Genomic DNA, 25,523 nt, shown 5'->3' with positions numbered 1-25,523 from the left:
TCACTCTCTCCCCTCCCCTATGCTAAGGGAGAAGCAGCAAAGCTGTTGATGTTTCTCCAGATAACACTCTCCCTCTAAATATCAGTAGGAAAAAGTGCAGTGGTAAAAAAACAAAACAAAAACCTGGTCCTTGAGCAAATGCTTAAGCCTGTGGCTGCAGGTGAAGTCTTGCAGTGGGTTCAGGTCCCTGCTTCTCAACAACCTCCTAACATTCTCTCACAGCTGACCTGTAGAAGATCCACTAGCTATCCAGGATTCTTAATCAGAGCCCAGGTTTCACACTCAAAGCCATTTTATCAAAATAGGTACAACCATCCCATTCCCACCTATGGTCTCTTCCCACTCTGTCCTGAACAGGCATCTGACAGTTGTGCCTCATGGTGGTTCCCAGCCCTGTGCTGACTGCCAGCCTCCTTCGGTGCCTGAAGGCCAATGGCAGTTTTATTCCTGTTTTAGGATCAGACTGAAGCAGGATCAAGATGTGCAGCTCTGAAGGCACCTGCTCTTCTAGACATTTGCACAAATAGAGTCCAAGTACCTACTGCACAAGACAATAGCTATTGGATGAATCACAATTCTGGCCTTTAGCAGTTATCCAGCCAGACCTGCTTATGGTGCCCAAATCAGTTATTCAAATTGAGTCATAAATTCCATAGCAAGGTGTGAGAATTTGAGTCTCCTGTTTGCAATGTACTGCTTATCTTAAATGAGTAGTCCTGTGGTTTAAACCCCACGTGACCGTGTAGCTCTAAGGCAAGTCTTGTGTGTTGTGGGGAAAAGTTGTCACAAATACAAACAGCTACAGCATCTTCACAGAAAACTTAAAAACTGAGAAGTTTATTGAACAGTTCAAAATAAATAACAATAGTAGGGGCTCATTAAGTTTAGTTGCTTATAATTTCTACTCATTCCAGCTGTGTATGTGTCTTAGAATAAACAGTATTGTAGATAATTATGGGTAAGATAGCATTCCAGCTTGTTTCTACCCATCAGCAAACTCTAGGAGGCTTTTTTTTTTTTAAAAAAAAGGACCTTTCCAATGCTACTTTTTAGGGGTGCTACTCACAAGCCTAGTGAAATGATAATTCATTGGCTGCAAGTACAAGAACAGATAAGGTTCTTTCCATAATGCTTTATGCTAAAATATGTATGTATTTTAACTAAATAGTAGGATCATCCAAACATAAAAATGTGTAGGTTTACTAAAAAAATAGTATGAAAAAGTAAAATATGACAGCTTAAAACAATGCATGACAAAAAATCTGCAGGCCTAGCATGCAGAATGGGTATCAGAAGGTTCTGATGAACAATGGGGACAGAACAGATTACCAGAAGTTACACGATTGTTGTAATTAAAAATAATATAACATTAATTACATTACAGGAAATACTAAAAATACAGTAAACTTTGCAGTTTGTAGGTTCTGTAAGAATGGTTTTAGTGCTGTACTAGTTATTACTGAAACTCAAAACAGTACTAGCTCCGTAATCTACAGTGGCACTGTATATACAGGTCAGGATTTACAGTTTGAGTTGTACTGGTCATTGAGGCAGGTAACATTCAATGAAGTTGAGATAAAACATCAGTTATCACAAGAACAAATGTATAAAATTCCCTGAAAAGTTGCACAGAAATCAACAGTGGCTGCTAATACCAGATAAAGCAAGAGAGAGAAAATGTGTCTGTCCTACAGAGTGGCAGTGACCAGAGTCTATGTTGGACTTGCTCTTACAAGAATCCCAAGTGTGTCTGCCTGTCTGTCCATCACAGGGGGTAGTTTTAAGTCCAGACAGCATTGTTCTAGCCCCTTCCTGCCAAAGATTTCTGAACTGCTCTAGAAAATGTCTCCTTCACAGCAATAATGCGCCATAAACTCAGCATCTTGTAAGAAAATACATTAAAACAGTTTACAGAGGACAAAAATACACACAAAACTCACATAGGTTTTATTCCCCTCCTTTTCCCCTCAATATGAAGGCTACTCTGCTTTTGTGGCCCTCCCGCCTTTCCCCCCACCTCAAATAAGCAGATGCAATCAAGGAGAAATTTATTTTGAACCAATTCTGCAAAACAGTTCAACAATGCCATACTTTATAAAAATACTTAGTTACATAATTAAACTTATTACTATTTATATAAAAAGTGTGAATGTGAATTTTAAACTCTGTTAGGCTAAGAACCACATCAAGGTCTTCAGGTGAAACAAATACATTTTCATAAACATACAAACTCTTTTGGAGAAGTCTTATAATACACAACCATTTACAATGAACACGTTCATTAAGTTAGTGTTTTATTCCTTTACTATACAAGTGTTATTACAATGAACTGTTCCATTTAGTAATTAAAAATCCAAACAATGCCAGTGTAATTCTTGGCATTTTATGTTATAATTGTATTAATACATAAACTGATATGATTGTGTTATTCATTTTAAAATATTTAGAAAAGTTAAAATTCCATTTTATTTTTTGGGTTTTTGAGTATTTTTCGTGTGTGGTTTTTTTTGTTTTTATTTTTATTTTTCTTACATAAAGCCCTTTTAAAATTTGATAACCACAGATGTACATGTGATGATCAATGATGAGGGAAAATGAAAAATGATGGCACTGTTCTTACAAAGATCTGTTTGGTAGTTGGATTCAATGTAGTGTAAACTCATGAAGAATCTTATGTTTAGTACCAGAACTATAAAACCAGTCTTCGAAAACTCATTTGTTGGATAGCTTAACAGTGGTAATATGAATTCCAACCTAAGTAAGAGTTTAGTGTTTCAAAATTAAAGTCCATAAGCCTGATCAGAAATTCAAGAACCTCATGCAAATTGTTGAGTAAAACACATGATGTTATTGCTTGATATGTCAGTAGCCAAAGAAAATAAATCTAGATGTAGTGTCAGCTGGGCTGAATGCCAGCAAATTTCAATGCCACTATATTCGGACAATATTAAATATATTTTATCCCTTTAGTTTTTAAACTTTCACATTTTCTTTTGTTTATTTTTAGTTAAATAATTCTGTAGGAAGGGCAGAAGTGGGAAGAGCAACTGCGTGTAAGTGTGTCTTAATAGTCAAGAAAAGCAAAAGTGCAATCAAATCCCTGAACCAGTGACAGCTAGCATTTGTGGCACCCACCCTTGTTAACACATATAAGCCACATACAACAACAGTACCAAACCTGTCTCTGAAAAAGGACTAAAAAGTGGCCATTTACCAGCTTCAGTCTTGCTTTCCTGGTGAGCTTTGTTCAGGTAGTCTTCCCATAATAAAAGCTCGCCGTTGGACTGGAGCTTAAAAGACTAAAGGGTTTCCCCCCTTGATTGTATTACATAGCTTCAAGTTCAAATATCATCATACTTTATTAACACAATTTTATAAAATATTACCTCATTTTCTAGTTACCTTCATTATTCTTAATCAGCTATGCAGAAAGAAAAAAAGAAAAATCTCTTATGCTACTTTCCAGTTATATTAATACAAGTATTAACACAGTGCATTATGCTCTCTAATTTCACTACTGAGGTCTACCATTTAGATCGTTTGCCATTCACTGTTCCAATTTCTCTTTTAACCTGCCTACCCTAATTAAGTCCATGCAAGAGGAAGCTTAGAGATCAAGACTATATATCAAATACAGTTGTACCATCTTTTTTTTTTTCGGGGGCGGGGTGCACACACATGTAATTTCGACACAGGGAGTTTTACAGAACTGGAATAGAATTGCTTGGTCCCACAAAATTCTTCAGCTTTAAAAATGTCTTACCCCAAGATCACTAATTCCAGACAATTCACTCTTTAGTAGAATCATTATCACATGTTGGAAAAATAAAGGATTTGAAACATTGGTTTTTCTGCTATTGTTCACACCAACACTCGTTTTTCTACCCCATATTTTCAGTAAGCTTCCTTTGGACCCTGAAAATAAGCTGGGAAAAAGGAAAAAAGATAAAAACATGTCATTGGTAAATTAGATTATAACACTTTAAAAGTGGTTTTGTGCAACTGCATTATGAAATTCCAGTTTGCCATTAAGAGCATGCAAAGTAGCGAAGATTTTCTTTCCTTTGATTCCTTATAGACGTCAGGAATTCTTTGCAAGTCTTTTACATTTGGCAGATTTGTGCATGTTATATAGACTGTTGGCTTATAAATTGTCTCCAGGCTGGTACTGTGGTTCTGTAGCAGTAAAGTAGTCCTCCAAGAAAGACTGTATATATTCAAATGTTGGTCTCTCATCAGGGTCCTTCTTCCAACACAGTTTCATTAACTCATGGAGAGACTCTGGGCAGCCTTGTGGGCAAGGCATCCTATATCCACGTTCCACTTGTTCCAGAACTTCCCGATTCACCATCCCTAAAAGGAAAGCATTTTAGCTTTGAATCACGTCATGCAAAGAACAGCTTCCAAAAGTTTTTCAAGTGTCTCTCCAGCCGCAATGCACATGTCTATCATAACCGAAACTTTGATTAATGCATTTTAAAATATTTTTTACATTTTGCATTAAACAGATTTTCTGAAAATCATTTCATTACACTGGTAATTCATCAATTCCAGGTCCTTCTTCCATTTGTATGCTTTCTCATTCCCACTGCCTTGGCCTGTCCTTTCAAAAAGGAGGCTCAAGCACAAATACCTCTGCCTGCTTTAGGTTCCATTCAGGGACCACTTATTTTGAAATCAGGCCAAGAAAAAGACATTTTATACCTAACAGAACTGCCTTACAAATCCCAGACAGAGGAAAATATCTGACAATATATGTTACCTATGTTTTAAGTTTCAAAATCTGGTCTAGCAGGTTCACTCTACTGATACTCACTGTAGACTGGGAAAACGTCAAAAGTAGAAATTTCAGGAACAGACAGGAAAACACTAATCTGAAATTAAATATCAGTCACATTTACAAATGCTACTATCTTTAAACACTTTAAAAAATACATAATAGTTAATCTCTAAATAAAACAAAGCAGCTTTGTGAACAAAGGAACCAGTGAAGCATGACTAAGTTTTTCTCTCTGCTTGTCAAATGTGGGCTCTGAATGAAGGCAAAAAGTACAAAAGGTAGCTTCAGAAGCACTGAATACAACAAATTAAAAAAAGTACTAATTTTTCCTCTTACCTGGATATGGCACTCTGCCCTTTGTTACCAGCTCTGTCAGTAAAATTCCAAATGACCACACATCTGACTTGATTGTAAAGCGACCATACAATGCTGCTTCTGGAGCGGTCCATTTAATTGGAAATTTAGCTCCTACAAACATTGGAAGGACAAATACTCAATTTTGTCTTGCTTATGCATCATTTGCTTACACTTCCAAAATATTTAAAAAAGAATATTGTACTCAAAAAAATTACACATTTTGCTCTATTGACAAAATTCAAGGTGGTTTAGGATTTTAATACTTCAAACTGGAAACCAGTTTCAAAGTAGGGCAGCAACTACTGGCTACAATTTTTGGAAGTGGCTAAGAACCTAGGATTTTTAATTAAATATGTTTCAAAAAGTGCGATGATCTTCACAATCTGATGAGCAACCTCTCTGGAATCTCAGCTTTCTTCAAACTGTAGCAAGTTTTACCCCAAAAAATAACTACAAACATTTTTTGAAAACATAAGCAAACTGCCAGATAATTTTGAACATTAAAAAGTTTACCAAAATTGCACTTAGGCAAGGGGGACACCTAAACATAGCGAAAGCACATTTATATATATAATCTTTATTCAGGTAGACAGAATACACAGACACATTCTGCTAGATGTAACACTTCTAAGTAATTTGAAAGTAACTGGTCTTATTTATTCAGTAAATAAATCGGTCTTACCTTGTCTTGCAGTGTACTCATTGTCCTCTATTAACCTTGCTAAACCAAAGTCTGCTATTTTACACACAAGATTGTCTCCTACAAGAATGTTAGCTGCCCGGAGATCCCTGTGGATGTAGTTCATTCTTTCAATGTAAGCCATGCCATCAGCAATCTTAAAAATAAAGTTTTATTAAAGATTATTTTTCATGACTATATACATTTCTCCCAAGCATTAAGCTGTACCCCTTTATCTTAGCTCCATTCTCATTGTATAAGTATAGGAAGTATAGCGTAGCAAGAGCTGATTAGAGTGTGTCTGGCTATACAGTATCTGCTAATTGGGAACCAGACTCTTTATTCATAACAAATTACAGCTTGCACAGAAGATGTAAGACAGAACAGCATACAATATCCAGAGACCAACTAAATGTAAATATTGTGTGATCTCATACAGTTTTAAATTTCTTCTCTAAGCACAAGATACAGTTTTCTTTGTTTTTACAAAATACCTGAGCAGCCATGTCGACCAGCTGTGGGAGTTTTAAGTATTTCCCTTCTCCTTCTTTAAGGAAGTCTAGCAAGCTGCCTGTAAAAGATGACACATTTTGGGGAAAAAAAACAAACAAAAAATTAATTTTACCTGAAAACATGAATGAGTTGGTTTTTTTTCCTGACATTATGATTTGCACATTCATTTCTCAAAATCTGTGTTTGAAAACCTGTCATTTAACAGAATATATAACTCAATGACTATGCGTGATGCCAGTTGACTCTGCCCTGATAAACTAGTTAGTACAAGTTTTACTCAAGTATTTTGGAATTCATTTCAATAATTTGGTAAATGAACACTAACAAAACAGACTGCTACTTGATGATTTTATAGCAATACGTAAGGATTTTTCTAATATTCCTGTTAACAATACCCCTTCCTAGTTGGACTTTTTTTCCACAGTGAGATTTATAATTGAACAAAAAAGCTTCCTATACATTAAACTTTTCTGTCAGCTCCAATTACATACTAGAGAAATGACTGTGAAATTGTTGCTTTTATTTTGATGCTTTTTATTCCTTACATTTTTAACATTATATTATCTTCTCCAATTTATACAATGCAATCGTGTCCAGAACATTATGACATGAGTAGTATTTGAAATTAGATCCAAGGATCTGCACTCCTTTTACGACAGTAACAACCACACACGTTGTCTCTGACATAATGGTTTTCCCTACACGTGTTATTATGCCATAAGGGTATATATGCCATATATATATATATATATATTTATATGCCATAAGGAACATGATCTCTTTAAGAAACTGGTGGAGACTGATAATCAGTTTCATCACACTCAAAATTATAACGACAAAATTACCAGTGTGGCAATGGTGTGTGTGTGCGTGGGCGAAATCACTGAATTGCAGATCTTGCAGTGGATTCATGGCTGTAGCCATGATTAAGACACCTCCGATATGGTTGTAGTCACTTGCTGTATTTTTACAATGAAAGTAAAAGTGTGGCAGTGCAGACCCACAGTGCTGCTCATGTTTGTTGCATGTGTTTCACAAACTTTTTCCCATCTTGGTTCATGAGCTCAAAGAACCAAAGAGGAGAAAAGATTTCACATTGACTTCTAGTAACCTGTCCACATTGGAAAAAAAATTGGGTATTGTGCAGTTCTACCCAACTCTTTTCCTTGTAAAAAGAGAAAGAAAAGGAAAAGGGAAAAAATTTGTTCTACTAACTTTTAAGTATGAACCACAAATGAGGTTTTATTTTTTGGTAAAATGTGAGAAGTTTTCCAAATGGAAACAGAGGCTTCCAATGGCATTTTGAATCCATAACTTAGATAAACATGTAACTAACCTTCCCAGTTCTTTACTTCTGCTTTTGCAAGGTAACATCCCAGTTCTGGTTTTAATCTTTACTTTTTCTTAGGCAGAATGCTATAAAGCTTTTTTTTTTTTCCTGATTGCCTTGCCAAAACTTAATTTCTGAACAATGAAAACTGATTTTACATGGCAGCTTTAAGATCTGACCGAGACTGTCTAATGTTACTTAGGAACAACAACAACAACAACACCACCACCACAGAAGGAACTTTTTGTATTTTCTATTCCTTTTTACCTTTTCAAACTTATACAATGCTTAAAAAACCCATCCAAAGCAAAAACAAAGCAAAACAAAACAAAACAAAAAAAAACACCCAAAAAAACCCCCCCATATTTGTGGCAAAGTACTGAACACAACCAGCCACTCTCTAGCACTGTTTCTATTTCTTACCAGGGTAGCAAAACTTCTCTGTCAAGTGAACAGAAGTCTGCATTTTATGAAACTGGAATAATTGACTTGAAAATCTGATGCTTCTTAACACTAATATGCTTATGGATGTTTATTTCTACATTCAGCCTAAAACTCTAAATCTCTGTTTCCACAGCAGGGGGAGGGGGAAATGATATAGAGCAAGGGAAGAAGGATGAAAGACTAAAACTAAGGAGATAAAGGAAGGAGTCTGGAAAAAAAACACTCAACCTTTTTAAAATTTACTATTACCAGGCTGGAAAAGAACAACTGAAAAAAAACACAACCCAGCTGATTCTGTCCCTGTGAGCACTATCTGTCTACAGGCAGGTGTATTCTCATAACAATATACCCAGTTATACCATCTAATTTAAATGTAACAGGCAGTACACACTAAAAAATGAGGAGAGAAAAACCCAATCTTGTACTTGGAAGATTAGCAAGGGTGACACAGATGTGCAAAAAAAAAAAAAAATCATGCCTCCACCCACAATCTAAATCAGAACTGCTTCAAGTAGGTCAAGTGTTGCTCATTTTAATTTAATCAAAATTACCACTTATACTCTAGTCAGCTTAAACCTAACATTAATTAAACATTTAATTTGTTGCTGTGCTCTTAAATAATCTTTTAAATGTAGTATATTCAAACTACCCTGTCACACACCTTTTGTCATGAATTCAGTGACAATGTAGATTGGTTCCTCAGAAACAACAGCATATAGTGGGACAAGTTTGTCGTGTCGTAACTTCTTCATGATCTGAGCCTCCTGCAGGAAAGCTTCTGGCATCATTGTACCAGGTTTTAGTGTCTTGATTGCTACTTTTGTGGTTCCATTCCATGTTCCTGGAGAAACAAAGTAGATTTTATTCTCTCCTACAATACCAAAGAGATTTTCTGCTGAAACTTGGTTTTGTGTGGTTTTGCTTCTGTTTCGTTAGATAACAGTCTAATTATAAATCAGAACTTTACTGAGTATTATATTTACCTTTATGTGACTGATCGTAATTAGTACTTTTCAATTGTTTATCAGATTATCTTTTCAGATCCCAATATTGATGTACTTAAAGTACTATTGAAACATTCACATGAACAACTGAGAGGTGTCACATTAAGCTCTTACCCATCCATACTTCACCAAAACATCCTTGGCCCAATTTAACTTCCAGCCTCAAAGACTCTCTAGGAATTTCCCAGGCATCTTTTGCCAGTCCCTGTGTTTGTGGTTTCACAGTGGGACACACAGTTGTTAGCTTATGACACAGCCCATCAGCATGTTCTGGAAAATGGAAAAAATAAACTTTGTTGTTAAGCAGGGGTAAGACTATAACAAAAGTAACACCCTATAATGTTAATAAAAAGATTTACTGTCTGTTGAAATGACAAAAAAAAATTTGTGAAATTTAAAAATTGGCTACATACACAGTTTTTCTTCCCCATGATAGGCACAAGGTAGCTTAGGACACTAGAACTTGGGCTTACCTCTGTAGTGTTTCACCAACTTCTGCAGTGATTCAAATTGTGCTCTGGTTGTGATATAGTATCCACCATTGTCAAGTTTTCTGATTTTGTAGTGTTTCACATTATCACCTCTGACCTCATCCCAGTCACGTATGGAAAGGGAATAAGCACCTAGGAAACAAGTCATACTTGTTTTTTCACCAAAAATTAAAAACCATATTTAACGTATCTCCCCCACTGCCATTATACACATATATGTGGGCACACAGGTAAAATGTGATAGACTCATTATGTCCACCCTGAAAGGGCAGGGGGGGAGTGGGGGGGCAAGAAGGGAATGAGAGAAGATATATATATATATATATATAAAAATATACATACCTTTAGTGGTTTCACTCTCTCTTACTAAGAAAATACCACGCTGGTTCCCAGGATTTAAGAGTAGCCTTTCTGCATCCTTCCTGCCCATCTTACCAAAGTACCACCTAGAAAATGTTAAAGGAAATATGTGTAAGTAAAAGCTTCCCATGCTTTGGTAATCCTATAAATAAAAGATTTAGAAATCTCAAGCACTGACTGGTCTACTAATATCCCAAAGCAGTTATAGATCAACAAAAACAATGACATCCATATAATCAAAAGATTAAGAGTCATATAGAAATAGGTCATCTTGTTTCTATTGCTTGCAAAATATATGTAAAGAGGCCTCTATCCACAAATACTATGTTTTTCTGATGATTTAACAACAGACATCAACAGGACTTAATATTTCAAGTAGCATCCTCCTTCTGGTTAAGAAGGTCACAGTTCAAGCTGAATCAGATGACACACTGGTGGCACACTCAAAACACTGCAGCAGCTGAAACTACTTCTCTGAGAAGTTTTGGCTGTAAGTTAGAAAACAGTATTTAATGAAGAGTGGTATGCATAAATATCATACAGGTTCATACAGGTTGAAAGGGGCCCTTTGGAGGTCTCTGGTCCTGCCTCCTGCTGCAAGCAGGGTCAGCTATGAGATCAGACCTAGTTGCTCAGGGCATTGTCCACTCCAGCCTTGAAAACCTTGAAGAATGGACTCTGTACAACCAACCTGGGCAACCTGTGCCCCTGTCTGGCTGTCTTCAGTATAAAAAGGTTTCTTATAGTCCAGCTGGAACCAATCCTGTTTCAACTTCTGTTGCCTCCCGTCCTTCTCTACCTCAGTAGAGAAAGCACTTTTTTCTACTGATCATTTAGAAACAACCCTATGGTAGGTATTTACTTCTGAGTAACACTCCATCTTTGTTGCATCATTCTGATACTGAAAAGTCTGCACATGTTTTAAAACAACTTGCATTTTTTCTTGCCTTAAGTTCTTTCACAAAAGGAATTTCTTCTTTTATGCTCCCACATGTCCCTGATGAACTGCCTGTACACAGCTGTATCTTGAGACAGTGATAATTTTAAGGTCTATCTCCAAGTGAATCCTCAGACTTCAGAATAACACTTATGTCTAACTACATTTTATTTTGATTGTGTGCCTCAGAAGTCAAAGTGATGCAAAGTGTAAATTTCAAACATTTTAATTTGGCACTGTCACAGCATCAAGCAAATCTGTCTTCATGAGTGTCTGGAGAAGAAAAGTAGTATTGGAAACTGCTGCAAAACAATGGTTTTTGTGGATGAAACATTTTGTGGGGGAAAAAAGTAGGTAAGGAAGGATCATTCTGTTGGCCTGTGCAATCACTTAGGAATTTGAAACTTACTCTTTTTATTGTATTTGCAGTTTGACTGTTTTAAGCAGAAGTGCAGAGTTAGAATTGGATATGAGTGTACATACACCTGAGACAGTTTGGATGTAACCTACAATCTTACTGACACAAACCTGAACCCTAGCTAATTACTTCACATGAAAATGCCTCTTCCCCAGACTACAACAATTTACAAACTATATTCTAAAGTGCTATTTTATTTCATTACCTATAGGGTTTACTTGTTCTTTTTGTGAGCATTAAACATTTATATTATGGTATCATTCAAAAGGAACATGGACAATATGGATCTCATCACAAGTAGTCTGTGATATAAATACATTCAGGCTTAGTAAAGACCACCTAAAGAAAATCCTAGCACCCTGGGGCTGTGTATTGCTTTTGCACTTGTAACTCCAATGGCAATCACAATACAGAAACTATAAATGTTATCAAAGCCCAGGACTAACAAATTAATTTTAAAGCAAGTGAACTCTACTCCAAATGTTGTGGCAATATTTAATAAAATTAGCACTAGTTCTTTAAAATAGTCAGTTTAGAAAAGCTTCCTCACTTGTCACCCCTCACACTCTCACCTCCAGTCATACATAAACCTATGACAAATCCTTGTTTTGCCAGTCTTTAAGAGCAATACTTCCTTTGCAGAAACACTGCATTCTTTGTTTGCCAAGATCTATTGTTTCCATTTTACCACCACTGCAGCTGTAAAGACAACACGCTTTTATTGCATAGGTTAAAAAAAGAAACCAAACACCTCAACTTCTTTCACAAGATCCGAAATCAATAATTTTAAAAGCTGTTGAAATTCAAGGGCATTAAATAACAGTGCGTCTTTGATGCAATCACTTTTTAATAGCAAAGAGTCAGGTGAGAGCATCAGCAACATGCTAAAGTCTCAGCTTGAGATTCAGGAAACATCTTGGAAATCGGGCACTTTTCCCAGAAGCGCAGTAGCAAACACAGAAGTGCGCACATTGCAGATCATGTATTGGGGAATTGCATATTGGCAGTACCACGCCTGTATATTGAAGCAAGAGCTGTGGAGCTTTACGTTTCTAGTACAACAAATACAATTAATCCCTTGGAACAAGTATAACCTGAAACTGTACCGCAACTCACAGTTCCCACATTAACTCTATGTGATTCTGTAAGCACTCTGGGATCTTTGTTTGTAAATAAATGTAGGAAGTACTGGTACCCAAAGCAATACAGCTTTCCGAGTTCATAGTAGTCCTTAGTGTGCCTAACAATTTTGTCACCAAAAAGTGGTTATAGATTAATAGATTAGCAATAACTGTCCACATAAATTGTTTTTTTTTAAATGTAAGATTAGGTGCTACCAAGGATATAGCTGATCTTGAATTACAGTTTGGCAAGCAAAAATAAGGATAAAAACCTAGAGTTGATGGTGTGTTAACTCTTTAATTAAAAACCATAATTTTTTGCTTTATATGAAACAATACATGTCACTCAATTCTTATCTTCATTGTCACATTCTCCCATCCTTTTTCATTTAGCTCTACATAGAGCAAGCAGGCATAAATCATTTTCATGAGTGTCCATCCACCTCACACTTACTAATAATTATACCTTTGACATCATACAAGTATCATTGCTATCCTTTAATTAGCAGCGTTATCCTACTTTACCCTTAAATGTTACATATACTGAATTAAAGGAATAGTATCCCCACAGGGCACAAAGTGTAGAACAGATAATAAGAACAGATTGACAGGATAAGATGACTTACTCTTCTGCTTGAATGGAGTCTGCAGGAGCTACATAATTGCTTGGGATGTAGCCTGTTTTTCCCGTAGCAATGGATCTTGCTTCCCACCAGTCTCCTTCCCTGCAATGAAACATCAGTTACCTCTTCTACATATAAACAATACATCATTCCGTAGCACCTATAACATCCTCACATGTGAAAAGCAGATTAAATTTAGGTAATGTGTTATTTTAACTACAAAGGCATCTGAAATAAGTTTGTGCTGCACCTAAATATATTTTTAATTTCATTGTAAGCAACACAAGTGCCTCTTAGGGGAACTGCATTTTAAAGATTTGGGTTTTGGTATTTTTTCAAATGTAAAAGGAACTGATTATCAGTATATGCAAAATGCAAAGCTACAACAAAATGTTTTATGGCAGAGATGTGTAAATAAACTTCCCAGTTCTCTGGTCTTCACCTGCCTCTCCCAGATCATACTGCTTGTATGATGACAGTTAAGCAATAAAAGAAGCAGGAAGTCAGCTAATAAAATCAGAGAACTGGACAAACGAAAACTGTTACATGTATGAATTAGAATTATTACTGCAGCCAAAAGCTGCATGTAAAGAGATCTCCAAGATGAACAAATGATTTCCTTTCAACTACACTTCTAGAAATTAGGCTCTAATACCATAATGCTGTTGCAACTGAACTAGAGTATCAAACTACTCAAACTATCTGAGAATGGATTTACTGTGGGGGCCGGCTAGATGCATTTCCAAGCGACACATCCCTGCTACAGGCAGTGCACTTGCCTCCTGCATTTGCAGTGCAGTGCTGCTGGCTGCACCCACCTTCCCTTGAGATATGGAAACCTGTCAAGAGAGAACCTGCAAGGTGCAGAGCCTGGGATGGGACAGTATATATCTTCACCCCTGCTGCTCCAAAGCAGGTAGCTGTGCCTCGCTGGAGCAGGGAGTGGAAGGATGCCACCCAACAACTGCAGAGGAAAGGCTTGGGGCTGCCCCAGTCACTACAGTTCTACATTTGCACCCAAACCCTGACCTCAGTGTGAAGGCTGTCATTTTACCAGTATCAACATTTTAATGCCATGTTTATTGAAAAAAAAAAAAAAAAAAAGAAAATCAATCTACTCTTCACTGAAATAGGATACACACATTTCAAGAAGAGTTGAGGATCTATTTATTCCCAACAACAACCAAGTGAAGTCTGTGAATGAGAACACTTACGTGTTATTTATTATCTGGAACCGTTCACCTTTCTTAAATGAAAGGTCATCTGTAGTTCTAGCTTCATAATCATATAAGGCCACAAATACTGTTACACCACCTTAGGAAAAAGAAAAAAAAAAAACAGAGGATATAGCAGTAATGTTGGAACGCTTGATTTAAGGACTTGTCTGTGAAACAAGTCATCAATTTTGATTTGGAAGCAACTAAACACCCTGGGTTGCATCCCATTTTGGAAGCTGGATCAATAATCAGCTCATTTTTTAAAACAGAGGGAAGTCTATAAACAGACACCCTAAAAATATGCTTCCACACCACAAAAGGCAGCTAGAAACATCACTGGAAGTACATTAATAATTAGAGCACTTATATACAGAATCCTGCATGACCCATCAGCAGTAAGGAAAGCTAGCTTCTTTATTAAGCTAGCTTATTGTTAAGAAATGCAATTCTAGAAGATCCTACAACATCACAACAGTGAACCATCAGCCACTAATTTCTTACAAAAACCTAATTTTTTAAAAAATCAGTTTACTGTTGAACTTAGCTGTAAATAACTGATGTTTTCCCAGCTTTCTGAGGTTACACATTAAGATCTGCTCAAGGAATTGAACCAGAAATAGAAGTATTCTGTTGGGGACAAAGCCATTTCTCTGTTTTAGGACCAATGATTTTTTTAATTCCATCAAAACTCCCCATCAGTGAAGCAGACCCTTGCTGAGGATGATCCATCAGTGCATTACTCCTAAGAACAAGGACTGAGATACATCACAGGACGAGCAGTTGCACTCCACCAACCCTAAGGAATTTGCTTCCCCATCCCACTTCTGGCACAGGGCATGTTGTTGAACATGTCCCACCAACAGGATACACATGTGAGGGAGGCTCCTATACTTATGGCAGGAAAACTTTACCTACGCTTTCTCACAATTAGCATGACAGTGATCTTAAAGGAAGAATACATAAACAGGTATTTTCTACACCTAATATTCTTTTGCAGTGTACACTTTCTGACATAAAAGCTCCTAATCACTTAAATATTTTCATTTGATTTAGAGTCATCCTGTGATTACAGTCTCTCAGCAGGCCTCAGCTGGAAACGAATTTACAGTTCCTCTAGGAAAAACAGAACAAAAAATCCCCACAGGAGGTTAGAGTAATTGAAGGTTTGGTTGTTTTTTTTTTTAAAGTGTGATGTGTCAACTGAAAATTAATTAGAATATTCCCTAGAAGTTAACAGTTCCTAATCTAAGTTAAAAATCAACACAGTTCTACCAATTTTTGCCTGCGTTACTATGTTACTGCATTATTTTGATAAACTGCTACATGGAACAAGAAGATGGTGGGAATACATATCACATTCACACAAAGAGAAACCAAATGTTACGGAAATAAACCATCTCCAGAGAATTCTTTAGCAGATGAAGAAAATCAATACTCTCAAGTCACAGTATCACAAAAGTTTTTAAGTGGAGATGAAGAAACTGGGAGACTCCAAGAACTTTGAAACAAACCGTACAACATCTAGAAAGATACTAACATAGGAATAAGAGAGGTTAGTTCCTCTAGACAGTGTAGCACTAGTCCAAGTAATGGATTCAAATGTAAACCATGCAATAAGAGAATTATCAGTAATTACTAATATTGTGTACTCTTAATTATTTTTGAAGAATTGGAAAAGCTAACATGCAATCCTTGGAAAGTTTTGATTTCAATGCTTCAGTCACAATAAAACCCCCTTTGTATTCTCACTTACAAGTGTTATTTATTTCATAGTAAAAATAATAAAATCCTTAAGGAGAACAGCATCGGCACAGAATGTTTTAAACAGATACTGCTCAAATGATTTTTGAAGTCTCTTGTGGTTGTTTTCTTTGTGAATCACTGCAAGGTGATCTAATTTAGCTATTCAAGCTATTTGTGGTCATAACATTCCCCTTATAGGTTATCCTTCCATTAGGTCAGTATTCCCATCCTCTAATCTAGGACTGGTTTTGGAGAGAAGACTTTACTTTCTTGTTCAGCACAAGGCAGAGCACTAGTGCTTACACAGCTTCATGGCAGCCAAGAACAGCTGTCCATTTTTCTGATTTGATTTTCAGTAATGTTCCATAAAATCAAAGTATCTGATGATGGAGAATGCACAATACAGGAGCAGTGAGACCAACTGAGACTTCTCTTTTTCTGATCTAGAGGAATAAAAGATGGCTCAACTCTTTTCAGCCTCACTACAGGCCACGATGACAACCATATCATCCTCTTGTCAGACATCACTGATGGACTGGATAAGTACTACTGACACCTATGTCCCATTTGACAAGCCCATCTATTCTTCTCTATTGTGAAACAAAGGGCCACAGAATGCGATACAGTGTTTTATTCATCACAAATACAAAAAGCTTACAGCCAGATGAAGTTTATCATCTTATCCATTCACAAAACCAACCAATTTTGATTGATCTGAAAATTGGTACTGAATGTACAGAAGAATTATTGGTGCAATTTTTTTCATTTATTTATTTTTAAAGTGTGCTTGTTTGTAGATGGGCTGGTTTTACAAAATGAGGAAGAACAATTACATATTTGGTACTATTTTACCTGATCACAAAACGATGGGAGTGTTCACCCAAATCAGCCTTCCTGCTGATAACTGAATTCACACCGGTGCAATATTAGACTATCTTTTAATGAGAAATCTCTTCTGTTGACTCTGGTCCAAGATCCTGCTTAACTACCAGCAGGAACAGGGACAGGCAAGAGAACATTCTGGTCTCTGCAGTAAATGATTTGTGGTACCTGGCAGGGGGCTACATCTTTGATGTCTGGTAATACCCAGGAGTGCTTGCATGCACTGCTGGAGATTCCCATGTGAACAAAGAACCAGATCTAGTAAGAAGAAATACACAGAGGTTCTTGGAGAGATAAAGCACTATAAACTTTCCTCAGTGAAGCTCATGAATAATAAAAAGAAATGCTGCCCTTATTTCATTTCTGCATATGTTCATCCAAAACAGGGATTCAGTGCTGGCTCAAAAATTTTCAGACAGGATAGACGCTCATTTTAATTATTCATTTTTTAATGAATTCCCAAAAAGGGAATATGAGGTGATCATAACCTGACAATTCATATTTGGGTTTTCTGAATTGCTTAATGTCAAGGCCACAGTGGGTTTCCATGGATCTCAGATTTCTTATCTTTAAAAGTTTTTAAATGCTACTGTAAGGAAGAAAACATTTAAGTGCTATAATTGTGTTAACATTAGAGGTTTGTGGAAAAACTAAAAATAAGGAATTATTTACCATTGTCATGGTTTGAGCTCAGAGGAAAAATGAGCATCATATAGCCGCTCACTCCCTCCTTTCCCCACAGTGCTGAGAAGGAGAAAATAAGGCCAAAGGCTCAGTGGTTTGAGCTCAGGGGGAAACTTAGCACCATGCAGCCACTCACTCCCCCTTTCCCCCCCAGCTCTGGAAAGAAGAAAGTAAAGCAAATAGCTCATGAGATAAGGACAAGGAGGGATGATTCATTCATTATGGTCATAGGCAAAAGACAGACTTATTGGGGGAATCGGAAAAAGTACATAAATTTAATACAGACAGTAACAATAACACCACTTAACAGAGTAGGACCATATGAAGCATTACATCTTGGAAACACCTTCCTCCATCCCTCCCTTCTTCCTGGGTTCAGCTTTGCTCTCGATATCTCTACCTCCTTCCCACCAATGACACAGAGAGGCAGGGAATGGAGAGTATGGTCAGTCCTGATGCTTCTTCCACCTCAGCAAGAAGGAGGCCACAACTTCTGGCATTCCTCCCCTGTTCCAGCACAGTACCCGTCTCACAGGACACAGTCCTCCACAAACTCCCCCAGACATGAATCACGCCCCCAGGTGTGTGGGTCACCCCTGCGTGTTGCAATCCTCCCAGTGCTGAACTCTAACAGCAGGGGCTTCTTCCCATGGGGTCCCAGCCTTCTTCAGGTGCAATCACCTGGGTTGGCATGGGGCCCATCACAGACCTTGACATCTGCCTCCATGGGGGCACGGCCCTGACATCTCATAATGGGATACAGGGGGTCTCTACTTTGGTGCACCTCCTCCCTCTTTCTCCTCCTTTCTTCCACTGACCTCGGTGTTCACAGAGATGTTCTCCTTGCAACTTCTCCTCACAACTCCAACTCCTCCTCCCAGGCTTCCCTTCTGAAATATATTTCTGCAGAGGTGCAGCTAATTGACTTAGCCTTGGTGCAAAGGCAGGTCTGACTTAGAGCTGGGGGAGCTTCAAGAAGCTTCTCAGAAGGGGCCACTGCTGTAGCCCCCTCCCCTGCTACCAAAACCCCCTGCCACTAACTCAGACCAGGACGCTGTATTTTGTGAAGCGTCTGTGCAAAGCTTCTAGAATAAATTACTCTTTCCTTTCTATCAAAAAAGAATAAATTTCAGCTTCCTCTCAAAAATATCCAGCAAAACTAAGTGAACTACTGAGATTAGCCAAGTGCACAAAATCAGTGTTTATGTAATGAAGCTTAAGATTTTGATATAAAGGTGAGTTTATAACATCAAATGTGCATATTGCTTTAAAATGTTGTATCTTCAGAGACTTTGTATCTCAGTCAAGAAGGTCTCCATGCCTTGTAAATTCTATTTTTACATTTTCGACTTTGGTTTTAATATGACCACCACCAACAAGAATTCTGCTCTTTCATTTCGCACACACAATGTTCATATAGTAAAGTACACAGACTGGATATCCTGTTTAGCTTTATAAATTAACAGATTCAACACTGCATTAATATAAGTAACTTACAGCTAATCAACTAAGTCTGAAAAATCAGTTTACAATACCAGTTTCCTGAATTTGAAGTGTTTTGCATTTTGCACCTCTCTCCAAAAGTTTATAGCCATTATCCCATGTGCATCCATCCCTTCAGCAGCTTAGAACTTCTAACACAACTCTACTGACTATTCCCAATTCTGCCTTCAGTAAGTCTTAAATTTCTCTGTGCTGTGATCCTAACACCCCTCTCTCAAAACAAAAGCTAAAACACCCAGCTCCCAAACCCCAGACACTAGTGAATATGGGCTGAATTATTATCTGAGCAGTAAAGATATTGAAAGTCAGAAATCCCTAAAAAGCAATTTGTTTCAAATTTGCAATTCATTTCTGTGTGGCAAGGGGTCATAGTATTTTTTGGAATATGACTGTCAAGCTTTAATAATAATAATATTAATAACATCAATAATAACAATAATAATAGCTGCATCATTTTATGTAACACTAACCTGTTAAAGTACTAGGATATGGACTTGGCACAGCTGAAAATGAAGATGATGCTCCTCCAAAAGGGGTCATTCCTGAGGGCCCTCCAAAAGGAGTCATGGAATGACTATTAAAATTAACTGATGATCCCTTTACTGACGGTGACTGTGTTGCTTGGCTGGAGTCTGATCCATAATGGCTGACATGGGAAATAACAGGTTCTGGAGTATTATCAGTTCTGTATTTCATGGCTGGACCTTTATCTTCTTTGCTTTTAATGCACCCCATTGTTGATTCTGTGAGAATGAGAGGAAAAAATATGTTTATCTCTATGTTGCATCTTTTCACAGTTAACACAGAAGATACCCAACAAGTTATGAAAATGCTTATTTATTAATGGTTAAAAAACCCCAAAACAATGCCAAGCAATTGCTCCCATGTGCAGTTTATAAAGTCTGTTCTGGAATAAAATCTAAATCATTCCCAGGCTAGAGAGGACAAAATTGTTTTCCTTTACAACACCACATACTAACAGCACATTTGGATTATTCCTCATCCCAGTTCCTTGGTGGACTGTAAATGGTAAAAAAGAAAAAAAAAAAGTCAGGCAACAGACAAGGAAGACTTCTATAGTTGGGTGAAAGGGAAACAGAGATGACAAATCTCAAGTCAATCATATGAAGCAAATCCAAAGCAATTATATGAAGAAAAAGAGTGAGGCATTCCTGCTTTCTTTTTTAAGCACCTGTGCAACAAGGTCCTGACCTGTTGGTGGTATTACGACTAGTATCTTTAAAGATATAGAGAAGTTTTCATCCACTGCCAGCCCCCAAAATACAACTCTCAAACTCTGGATGTTCATGGCCACAGGATAGGGTTAAGATCTAGACTCTACCTAGAATTAGAAAAAAATTTAGAAGAGTAATTGCAGCATCCATAGTGGTTTAGAAACTGAACTGTGCCCGGACAGGTGACAATTTATAGCCCTGATGGCCCAAGATTGCCACCAGCTCCCACCACGGGCAGACTGTACCAGAGTTGTTTACTAGGGGAATATCTATTACCTGCTGATGGAAGCAGAGAGAAAACGTGTCACCAACAATTAAAATGACTGTTTCTTAAGAAGTCACCATCTGCCATTTATCAAGTAGTGACAACTGATAATAGTCATTTTCTGGCTTACCTCAGCTGGAAATCAGGAAGAAAACAGGAGTCTCTATTAGACACAGCACTAGTCTAGCATGAAAATTCTTATATTCCTTGGTGGGGTGGAAAAGTTTAAAATCTACTTTAACTACAAAAGTAGAATCCTCCACAAAAATAGGAAATCAATTGCTCCACATTCTCTAATGAATCAGTTAAAAAAACCCCAAACCAGCAGCAGTGGGAAAGCATTAAAAATACTTCTTTTGATAACTACAACAGTTTCATGGACTCTTAACAAACAGATGTGTCTACTTTTTTTCTTTTCAATTCTCTCTTGCCTTTTTAACTATTAAACACAGAAATATGGAATAAAGTAAATCTTACTAAACAAATACTGCCTTAATACAGACACTTAGAGAAATTAACTTCTTCCATATAACTAGCCATTGCAATATTAAAGATACCATAATTTCTTCAAGAGCAGTGAATCAGAGCTCCTGGAAAGGTCTATAACCAGTGAAACACCATATGAAATTTACTGCTCATAAAGATTAAAAATATTCACCCTGTCAATTCAGCTCCTAATGCTGTAATGTACTACAATTACTGGTGCAGAAACAAGCAGCAACAAAGTCAAATAACTGCATTTCTACAACTCTCATCTGAGAGTTTTTACACACAACAATGAATCATTACAAAGGCACACCCCATCCATTTTTTACTTCTGATCTTATTATTGCAAATTTACTAATTGTGCACAAATGCTAATAGAGCAAGGCTCAAATACATGCATGAAGAATGTAATGTGCCTAAATACCTTACAAAAGATGTTTGACAATCTACAGTAGAAAAGCCAGTTGTTAATTCATGATAGAAGTCAATCAAACACCCAAACACATCTTTTTAATTTCTCTACCACTGCAAATAGATACTGTAATTTGAACCACCTTTTTTTGGCCATGTGGCTGCCTACTAGGAATTCTTGCCTTATTCTGAGGTGTATTTCTCCAATTCTCTTTAAAAAACTGCAATTGAAGTTTTCTACTAGCACTGAAAAAAAGTCCAATCATCTCTGCAAAAATGTCTTTGCTAATAGCACTGATTCCTTGCCTTTGGCTGAAAGTTAAGCATCACACAATTCAGAAGTCCAGCACACTACTTGTCTTAAGAAACTACATTAAAGGGAAAATGTATGGACATTTGTACGATTAAGTGTCCATCAGAAATATTTTTCCTCCCTTACTTCTGGCATTTGATTGACTTGTAATAGGCTCATAAGACTTCAAGAGTTAAAAAAAAAAAAAAAAAAAAAAAAAAAAAAGATAGAAAACAATTTACCAAGTCTGTTAAAACTGCTGGATTCTGCCCATAGTATTGCTGATTTAACCAAATGGCCAGTCACAAGGCTACCCCATACTGCAGCTGTAACTGATGGCACCAATGTGTGCTCACCCACTTAAGCCGTGGCTAGCAGCAAGAAGTTACCATTGACACACTTGTGTGTTGCAAAGAAAAGCCCTTACTGAAGATCTGAATTCACTCTAGAGAAATGGAGTCATTTTATCCTTTACCTCTCCCCTCCTCAGCCACTTCACTGTTAAAGTAATCTTCTTTCAGGGGTTAAAGAGATTAACAACAGAGATTAAATCAGCTCTTCAAAGAGAAAGACATTCAAAAACAAGCAGACAAAAATTTTAAAACTCTGCTTTTATAACTGCATACCCACAAAAAAAACATTAAGGAAGCAAACTCCTTAGCTTTTAAAAGTCAAAAACATAGGTGGAAATTACTATAAAATTCTGTGTGTGCATTTATGAGGAGGAATTAGAGGAATGGAGAGAAGATAACATAAAGAGTGAGCAGTACAGAGGGAAAAATGATTGCCCACCCTATGGGGGGAAACCCCAACGACTTATTCCTGTTTAGTCTTGTAATAAATTACTGGATAAAGAAAAAAAAAAAATCCCTAAACAGCTGGTATGCAATGCTGGATTTGATTATTCTGGTACTGCATTTGTTATCAAAAATTTATGTAACTGAAATAACTTTACAACTATTTTTATCACCCTTTGTCTGACCAGCAAAATATATTAAGAAACACATTTCTGTCATAAGATTCATGGCGCTCTTTCTGAAGCACTGAACTCTTTTTAGAAACAGATACACATGAGAAGTTCCTGTTTGCTATGTAGCTCTATTCAAAGAAATGCTGACCAAGGCATGTCATTCACAAGTCACTGATTTCTCATTAGTTAAATCATTATTTTAGACCAGACCGATGCCTGAAGCAAACTACTTGAGTAACTTCAGCAGCCTGTTCCTTCTTGGAAACAAATACTCTCCTGTTGGTTCTGATCAGTGTGCCCACGTGTTTGGTGGGGGGAGTCAGGAGTCAGCTTGCTTGAGGTCTATCAAGAAACCATGTTCAGAAAGGTATGGACTAAATAAAAGCAAAGATGTTTTGATCTGCTTTCTAGATGAAAACAATCCTATGTTAGAATGTTTTCAAGAAGAAATAAAAGCTAAAATGATTACTGGAAGGACAGCTGAAGGTTAGCAGGATGCCCACAAAAGAATCAATAGAAGTAAGAGTACTCCAGGAAGTAGTCATCAAATGAGATTTTAGTGACATCTAATTTGACTTGGGCTTTTTGGATAAGTCATACAAAGGGCAAAAGTTCATTGTTGTTCAATACTCTACAAATACCTCAGAGAATGAAAGAGGACCCTTAATAACCCTTCTGCCAAACAACAGAGCTCCAGGTAAGTCAATGCTGCCCTCTTACCTTCCCAACTTCATTTTATAGCAGAGTGCCAGATCATGAGGAAAGCTTTGTTCAACAACTGAAAAGCGTGGTCAGTGAAGTCTTTGTGGGTTGTGGTTTTTTTTTTCCCTTTCTTTTCAGAAGGATGACCTACCAGCCCAAGAAAAACGAGTTTTTCCTCAAGAGACATCATGTCCGAGGATACTGACAAACACTTCCCTCCAGGTGTCTGCAGCACTGTCCATCCAACCTGGAGAGGTGGGTGTCACAAGGAAACTACTCGTTCATCCAACACATCTTCAGTCTTTATAGTTGATAGTTACAGAAGTTATCTATTCATTGTTTCCTTGGGACAGTTCTTAGGAGTGCTTCAAGAAAGGTCTCCTACTGACATGAAGGAAGATTTTTGTTGAAAGAGGTGGTTTTAACTCAGGTGGTTAAGCTGACAATCTTGCAATTAGCTGCCTCAGAGCAAAGCAGTCTGCAAATACCTCTAAATAACGTATTCATTTCCCCCCACTGGCATCAAGATTTTGAAGGCTAGATGTTTGCCTCTGAAACCCCAAAGACCAAAGTCTGGCAAAGCCTCACATTTGTTTCATTTGCTGTAATGGATTTGATAACAAAACCCATTTGCTAGGAAGAAAAATTAGGAGTTTCCTCTAGAGGCCAGCTGGAGGTATTCTTTTGATCTTACAGCACGTCCCCACATGCCTTCTGGAAACTTCATGATGACATAAGGTGAGGAACAACAGTCACATGTAGCCGTTCCAACCTGCCACAAAGGGAAAGATGGTCTAGCGAGCTGTTCTCTTTTCAACCTCTAGACTAAACTGGATACTATAACTGTGCAAAAACTAAATGCAAGAGGCAAGGCAAAAGAAAATCACTAAGGGGAAGGATGGATTGCAACGCTTCTTTTTTCCATTCTTTTTTATTACTGAAATTGTTCATACAGCCAAAAAGAACACAGAAGTAATCTTTCACTATGAAGAGTCAAGTTAGAAGAAAAGCAAATCAAATCTCTTTCCAGAAGGATAAAGCAAGATTGCAAATATCTTCCTGCCTAAAAACAAATTTTAAAAACCCCTTAAAACACAATTCCCCCCATGCTATATAACAAAGAATTTTATTAGCAATTTGTGACCCTCAAATGAAGAGACTAAAAATCCCCTGAAGATTTCCACTGCTATTCTACCTACACTTCTCAGTGGTAGCGAAAAAAAAAAAACAAAAAACCACCCTCAATAAAAGAAGTGCCTTCACTTCTCAAATGTGAAAAAAAGTCTTACAAAAGGTTCTCAACTTTCAAGTAAACTCATGATTTAAAGCTATTAAAATTTCATGCAATGAAGACAGGATATTCTGCGGAAAGTTTGCTAATGGATCCATTAGCTGACAGCTGACTATTTGCTCAAACAAGTGCAGAGCTGACTCCGTATGTCGCCACAGACATGCAACCTACACTGGCTTTTCATACACTAGGCAAAAAACGCAAAGCATCCACCAAACAGCTGGTGGTATCAAAAACTCATTTATTAGAAGTGACATAGACTGAAACAAAGATAAACAAAGAAACAAAGATAACAAAGAAACAAAGATAAACAGAAAAGAGGCTAACAACCCCTTTGGCCAATACTATAACATCAAACTAATTCAGTCCATCTGCTGATGGACAAACCATCAGTCACTGCTTTGGTATGAAAATATGGGTGGGCTTTCTTGTCCGCAAAGCAACCTACTATGTTTGTAAAAGAAAATAAACTAAAAAAATTCTTTACAGAATATATGCCATTTTTAAAAAATATGCAGCTTTTAGCACAGGATATAATTTATCTTTTATGAGCTGTCATAAATTGCAAAGTTTGCTTATTTTACCATGAACTATCCATGGCATTTTGAAGAATGATGTTCTACTGGATTCAGTTTTATAATTAGCAATAACATTAGCATAAGAAGACTTTAGAGAGTTTGTATCATTATCCACTTAAAGTGCAATTGACATGACCCTGTAATTAATGAACCAATTAACAGGCAAAAAGTGAAGATAAAGGAAGAAGCATGAAAGAAAAAAAAAAA

The 25,523-nt window shown here is 37.0% G+C and overlaps 1 protein-coding gene across 1 annotated transcript; it reads right to left on the bottom strand.

Moving 5' to 3' along the window:
- Positions 1-927: 927 nt before the first annotated feature.
- On the bottom strand, positions 928-19,852 carry YES1 (YES proto-oncogene 1, Src family tyrosine kinase). Its single transcript, XM_026842679.1, has 11 exons — positions 19,557-19,852; positions 14,272-14,371; positions 13,061-13,159; positions 9,941-10,044; positions 9,581-9,730; positions 9,222-9,377; positions 8,765-8,944; positions 6,311-6,387; positions 5,820-5,973; positions 5,117-5,248; positions 928-4,353 (listed from the first exon to the last, which is right to left on the bottom strand). The coding sequence occupies exons 1-11, from the start codon at positions 19,819-19,821 to the stop codon at positions 4,145-4,147; spliced, it is 1,626 nt and encodes a 541-aa protein (XP_026698480.1). The 5' UTR covers positions 19,822-19,852; the 3' UTR covers positions 928-4,144.
- Between the last annotated feature and the right edge of the window lie 5,671 nt (positions 19,853-25,523).

This window comes from Athene cunicularia (assembly GCF_003259725.1).
Source record: "Athene cunicularia isolate RWA chromosome 2 unlocalized genomic scaffold, athCun1 chr2_part1, whole genome shotgun sequence".
Lineage (NCBI taxonomy): Eukaryota > Metazoa > Chordata > Aves > Strigiformes > Strigidae > Athene > Athene cunicularia.
The sequence above is the reverse complement of the archived record's forward strand: the minus strand, read 5'-3'. Positions and strand labels throughout refer to the sequence as shown.

Bases quoted from the DNA above. Each gene is read 5' to 3' on its own strand.
- YES1 (XM_026842679.1), bottom strand. From the start codon at position 19,821: ATGGGGTGCATTAAAAGCAAAGAAGATAAAGGTCCAGCCATGAAATAC. The intron at 13,160-14,271 runs GTAAGTGTTCTC...GTTTCATTGCAG, and splicing joins TTCCAGATAATAAATAACAC to GGAAGGAGACTGGTGGGAAG. The intron at 4,354-5,116 runs GTAAGAGGAAAA...CTTTCCTTTTAG, and splicing joins GGGCAGAGTGCCATATCCAG to GGATGGTGAATCGGGAAGTT.